This window comes from Apaloderma vittatum, unplaced genomic scaffold (assembly GCF_000703405.1).
Source record: "Apaloderma vittatum isolate BGI_N311 unplaced genomic scaffold, ASM70340v1 scaffold13850, whole genome shotgun sequence".
NCBI lineage: Eukaryota > Metazoa > Chordata > Aves > Trogoniformes > Trogonidae > Apaloderma > Apaloderma vittatum.
Genome location: NW_009696269.1, coordinates 1,380 through 6,940, shown reverse-complemented (window position 1 = coordinate 6,940; position 5,561 = coordinate 1,380). Strand labels below are relative to the sequence as shown.

General features: G+C 56.0%; 1 protein-coding gene across 1 annotated transcript in view; it reads right to left on the bottom strand.

Moving 5' to 3' along the window:
- Positions 1–2,152: 2,152 nt before the first annotated feature.
- The window catches only part of BUD13 (BUD13 homolog (S. cerevisiae)), a gene marked incomplete at its 5' end in the record, with an annotated part of 4,655 nt that continues 1,246 nt past the window's right edge, over positions 2,153–5,561 (bottom strand). The window contains 7 exons of the mRNA XM_009874199.1: positions 2,153–2,246; positions 2,511–2,592; positions 2,731–2,915; positions 3,178–3,316; positions 3,805–3,913; positions 4,261–4,568; positions 5,012–5,532. Of these exons, the coding sequence (XP_009872501.1) occupies positions 2,153–2,246; positions 2,511–2,592; positions 2,731–2,915; positions 3,178–3,316; positions 3,805–3,913; positions 4,261–4,568; positions 5,012–5,532 (1,438 nt within the window). The remainder of the gene's footprint in view (positions 2,247–2,510; positions 2,593–2,730; positions 2,916–3,177; positions 3,317–3,804; positions 3,914–4,260; positions 4,569–5,011; positions 5,533–5,561) is intronic.

Genomic DNA, 5,561 nt, shown 5'->3' with positions numbered 1-5,561 from the left:
CCACCCTCCCTGAGGCTTATGCACCACTTTAGGTCCCGTATTTTATCAGTCCCCCTGCAGCCGAGTCAGCCAGCTGCCGACTGAGGACGCACATGAACTCGTTGACATCGTGTCACCCAGCCTCTCCTCTACTCTTACTGCACACAGACATATCCAGAGAAAACTGTAATTCCCAACGTAACAGATACGGTGCATAAATACAGGACGGTAACGTCCGCTGACAAGAGCTCCCCGTGGAATCTGAGATCTGAAAACTGCAGCCTTCAAAACCAGTTGCAAGAGCAGAAGTTGACGCTGTTTGCAGGTACTGGAACGGTTTTGTGCTCGGCACCGGCACTGCAAGGGCTCTGCCTCCCTCAGCAGCAGCTGATCACCCCACCTGCCACACCAGGTAGCCAGCTGCCGCCTTGGGCTGCTCTGGAAGTGAAGCACACTCTCGCCCACGCAGGGCAGGCAGGCAGGTAAGAGCATCTAATCAGGGCAACAACTCTCCACGCTAAGGGGAAATCAGCAATTCCACAGTATTTCTTTGCACATCTCCAGAAGCACTCGGAGAAGCGAGAGCAAAAATGAGTACGTGTCAAATGTAACTCCACTCCTCAAGGCTGCGGCTGCCTCAAGTTATGGAATAAAAAAGGAAAGGACCTTGATGATAGGAGGGGAGAGTGCAACTGGAAAAAATACACAAGTGAAGAGCAGGCTGTCAATACGCTGCAGCGAGCGGCTCCAGCCTCTCATCGCTTCCTCACGCTTCCAAACCACCCTCCGGCACGACAGGCTGCAACGTGGCCCATGTGAGCAAAACCTTCCCCCAAAAGAAACGAGACCCGCTCCAGGCGGTTTCCCTCGCCTTGGCTCTCCCAGCAAATAAAATCCCACCGCTCGCCCCCCCGAGATCTACAACGAGTGCCCATTCCCCATCCCCCGGCAGCCTCAGCCACGGGTGGGGAGCGGTGGCACGGAGTTTAGGGACATCAGAAGAGCACCTGTCACCAAGGGACACACTGCAGCGTATCGTCTGCTCCAGGAAAGCCGGCGGGACCATGTCCTGCTCAGGGAGGGGATCATTCCCACACGGCTTCAAGACACACGTTGGCGGAGTGCGGTTTGTTTGGCCAAGGGCACCACAGACAGCGGAGGCCAGAGCTGAGGCTTCCCCATCTTGGAAAAAACCAGCAGCACACAAAATCCAGTACAAAAAGAAAGCTGTTATGTTTACACAAATTCCAGGACTGCTACAAACATAACGCAAAGAGTAAAAACCAGGGAAGGAAGTCCCACAACGCTGCTCCAGAGAACACTCTGTCCTCGTACTTCTTGCCCTCAAGCCTCCCCAGCACTTGAAAAGCGCCGCGAAGAGCAGCGCTGATGCCAGCCCCGACCACCCCTGCAGACACGGCATCTCCATGGAAACCACTGCCTGCACTTAACACCTGCTCCCAGGGACACCCATGAGAAGAACCTTGTTTACTTCTGCACGTGCCTCCTCGCAGGTCAGGTCGGCACCAGGAGAACCTCTCTGCCTGGCCTCCAGCTCCGAGCCCCACAGACCCCATCACAAGCGAGAGGCGTCTGGGAAGGACACGGGGAGGATCCGACATCGGCCCACAGGCCAGTTGGCTCACAGTACTCACTAGTCTTGGGGTCTAGCTGCTCTCTGGGACAAGTTGAGCACAACCAAAGCCACAGACAAGTCCTGGAGTGGCCTGACCTACCGGTGGAGGTTAACTAACCCTCCAGAGATCAAGGGTGCAGCATCCTCCCACCACGCAGAAAAACCTGAGATTTAGGACACCTGAGGACTTGGGAGCCACCCTCAGTGGACAAAGCATTTGGCATAAAACGACTCAGCATATAGTTCCTATGGTTTTTTAACAAACAACTAAACAGACTAGAAACCAGCGTGTGCGGCACCTCACGGGGCAGCGCCTGAGAGCCGAGCTGCTCCCACAGGCAGTGGCCCCCACAGTTCTCCGCACTCAGCCTCCTCAGCTGCTGGGAAGAGCCTCTGTGGGCAGGTCGCCTCTCAGCACAGCCTTGTCTCTCAGAAGACAGTCCCCGGCGATGCAGGACGCTGAGGATCAGGCTTGGTCCAGGCCGAGCGAGCCGTCCCTCGCAGCTCTGCAGCGTCGGATCGAGGGCGCGGCTCTGACTACATGTCCTCAACACTCCACTTGTATGCCAGCTCCTGCACCGCCTTCTTGTTGGCGAGCCGAGCAAAGTGCTGCGCCTCGAACCCGTTGGACCTACGAAGTAACAGCAAGCACACCATGGGTGGCCGCACAGAGTCTCTTCTGAGAGAGATGTCTGTCTTCCCAGACATCATGAGTTTTCCGCTACTTTAACTGGTAACCCAAGACATCCACGCTGACTACTGCCAACCAGCCCGCTCGCCTGGAGCTCCTCACAGGGCGAACTCTTTGGAGCAAGAGCTCGTCTGCTTTCACCAGGACGGTAGCCCGCTGCCGCGTCAGGCACACGTACCTGTCCACACCATCCCAGCGATGGACCTGTCCACCCCATCCCAGCGATGGCCAGGCCATATATTAAACCTGTTGAGTGGAGGTGCTGGCCCCTTGTACCGAGGTTTTTCTACAAACAGAAAGAGCGAGGAGTTAACAAGGAGCCCTTTCGAACCAGGCCGCTCTGGCAGCTGTATCTGCAACAACAGCTGCATTCTCATGCTGCCAGAGCATTAAGCCCTACGCTAGTGCAACTCGACCTCCGCACCTTTCTTCTCCTTGTTCTCTTTGGCCTTCCTTTTTTTGATGAAGTCAGCCATGGGGTCTCCCTCTCTCTCTTGTTCCCGCAGCATCCGATCCAGATCCTCGTCGTCAATGTACCGCGCCAACGGCTTCTGCATCTCCTTTACTGCGTCTTCCACGTTCTGCTGCTGCTGCCTGTCCTGTGCCAGCCTGCAAACAGACGCAGAGCTCCACTCCACAACCCAGCGGCCACTTACTGGCACTCGCTCGGTTTGCAGGACAGATGAGGGCTCTGAACTCCCACCGTGTGCGCAGCATCCCCAGCGCACATCCATGCTCAAGGTTGTCCAAGACATGTGGAACACTAACTGAGACCAAAGCGACGTGCCACTGACACTGACTGCGGTGGCAAATCTGGGCTAAGAAGCAGGGAAACCCAAAGGCCGTGCCTGGGAGCTCCAGAGAACCTTACCCTTTTCCCCATCTGGCGTACTGCTCGTCTCTCTCAGACTTGGCTTCGGCTTTCTGCCTCTGCTCCAGCCGCTCCTGCTCCAGGTCCCTCCTGCGGCCCGACTTGTCTCGGAAAACTGTCTCAGCATGTCTGGATTCCTCTGGAGAGGGCAGATGCTTCGAGTCACGCATTTTGGAACACTTCATCGTCTCCAGACAATTCAACAGTTAACGGACTCGTTTCAACAGTTTTTCCTTCTATTTGCTCTAGCATCTGAAAGAGCTTGTCATCCAAAACCAGGCAGGACCACATCTGCTCTTAGCTACCACCCTACGCAGCCACGCTCATACCCTGAGCTCTCTGAGCATCAGTTGGCCTCTTCAGACTTGCAGATGGGGCAAGCGAGAGAAAAAGCGTCTCCCCCTTCCTATGATTTCACTGGCATTGCTCCAAAACCACCGTTTGGAAGCCTTTCAGTTCAGAGGCTCCGTGACCCTGCCCAAGGAGCCCATCAGCACATCTAGACACAGCTCCACAGCGATGCTCTCCACGAGCACCCTAACGCCGGGGCCCGACGCAGCATCAGATCACTCAAAGGAGGGAAGAAGAAAGCGAGCTGGTGCTCGTGCAGTGTCTCTACACCCTTACCTTCCAAGTGCTTGTTATTTCTCTCGTGCCTCCTGAGCTCCTGCTGTTCCCTGCGCAGCACATCAGCCGACACCAAGCCAGCCTTGATCCCAGATGACATCGTGTTTGCCTGTAAATCCAACAGAAACCACATTTCTCGTTAGCTGAGAGCCCTCCACTGATCTAGAGGCTTGACGAGCGGGCAGCCCAAAACCAAGAGAGCCCTGTCAGCAGACACAGCCATGTCAGAAAGCCGCTTTGCCAGCACCCTCAGCAAAAGCCTGCCCTGAGCTGCAGGAACAGTGTGGGCTGAGGCAGCGCTCCTCCCTCACGCTGCCTCTTACCGCAAGCAGAGGCTCTGGAACGGCTGCACCCATGACGTATACGAAATTTCTACTCTGCAATCTGTGCAGACTTCCAGAGTTTTGTACCAATGGAAAGCGATCCACAGCCTGAAAGGAGAGGTGACGCACTTACCTTCTTGGGAGAGCCCTTAGGGTCACGGTGGCGACGAAGTGAGAGGTCAGGGGGACTCCTTGAACCGAGCTGATCCTTGCCAGCGGGCAGAGGCCGTCGTGGAGGAGATAAGTCGGAGTCCGAAGACTCACTCAGGCGCTGTTTGAGAGGAGCACGCTTCAGGGAATCGCCGCGTACTCGGCCCAGCCTGCGGTCTGCATCAGGAGCATCCCAGGTACCCCTCCGGGGAGAAGGAGGGTCAGAGTCGTGCCTCAGGCACCTCTGAGGCGAGGGCACCTGGCTGAGCTTTTTTGTGGCTGGAGAAGCACCTGCAGAAAAGACATATACTAACTAAAAACTACAGAATTAGTCTTGCAAAGAGACTAAACGCGGTGGCATTTGAGATTAACTCCTAGGAAAATCAAGACCTTAAGAGAGAGCAAGCTGCATGGAAAAGACGAGTAAGTGACAAGAGTCTGGGAACTCTCCTCCTTCTGAGCACGTACTGCCCAGAGACAGGGCTTAAACTTTTAAACATGTTTAAGCCTTAGGCAGCTAACTCTCTGGTTCATTCTAGCCCAGCTGATGAAAAAAATAAAAAAGGATGACAGGAACTAGCCATAGCAAGAGAAACGACAACCTATCTGCTATCATTCCGTGATCTCAGACAACTCATTCCACAGCACCCACCTCTGGAGCGTGCAAATGTGGCCAGAGAGCTGGCAGCCAGCAAAGCACAGGACCAACAGAGCAAACTCTTACACACACTCACCTCTTGTTCTGCTTTGCTTTTTCAGGCTAGGTGACCCAGTTCTCTTTTTCTGAGGTGGTGACGAATCCGAGTCAGAACCACACGTCCTCTTCCAAGGAGGGGACAGCTGCGGAGTAGCCTGACGCTTCTGACGTGAAAAGGACTTGTCAGAGATGCCATGCCTGAGCTGAGATTGCTCTCTTGGGACTCCTCCTGACTGTGACTTCTCCGTGGTTTTGCAGCCCTTCTTCCCCGCTGCTGATCCCACTCTCTTTGGAGAGACATCTGGGGAGTCGTGGCGCTGTCGCCTGGGAGGTGACAGGTCCGGGGAGTCGTGGCGCTGCCGCCTGGGAGGTGACAGGTCCGGAGAGTCGTGGCGCTGCCGCCTGGGAGGGGACAGGTCCGGGGAGTCGTGGCGCTTCCGTCTTGGTGGGGAGAGGTCGGGGGAGTCGTGACGCTGTCGCCTGGGAGGTGACAGGTCCGGGGAATCGTGGCGCTGTCGCCTGGGAGGTGACAGGTCCGGGGAATCGTGGCGCTGTCGCCTGGGGGGGGACAGGTCCGGGGGATCGTG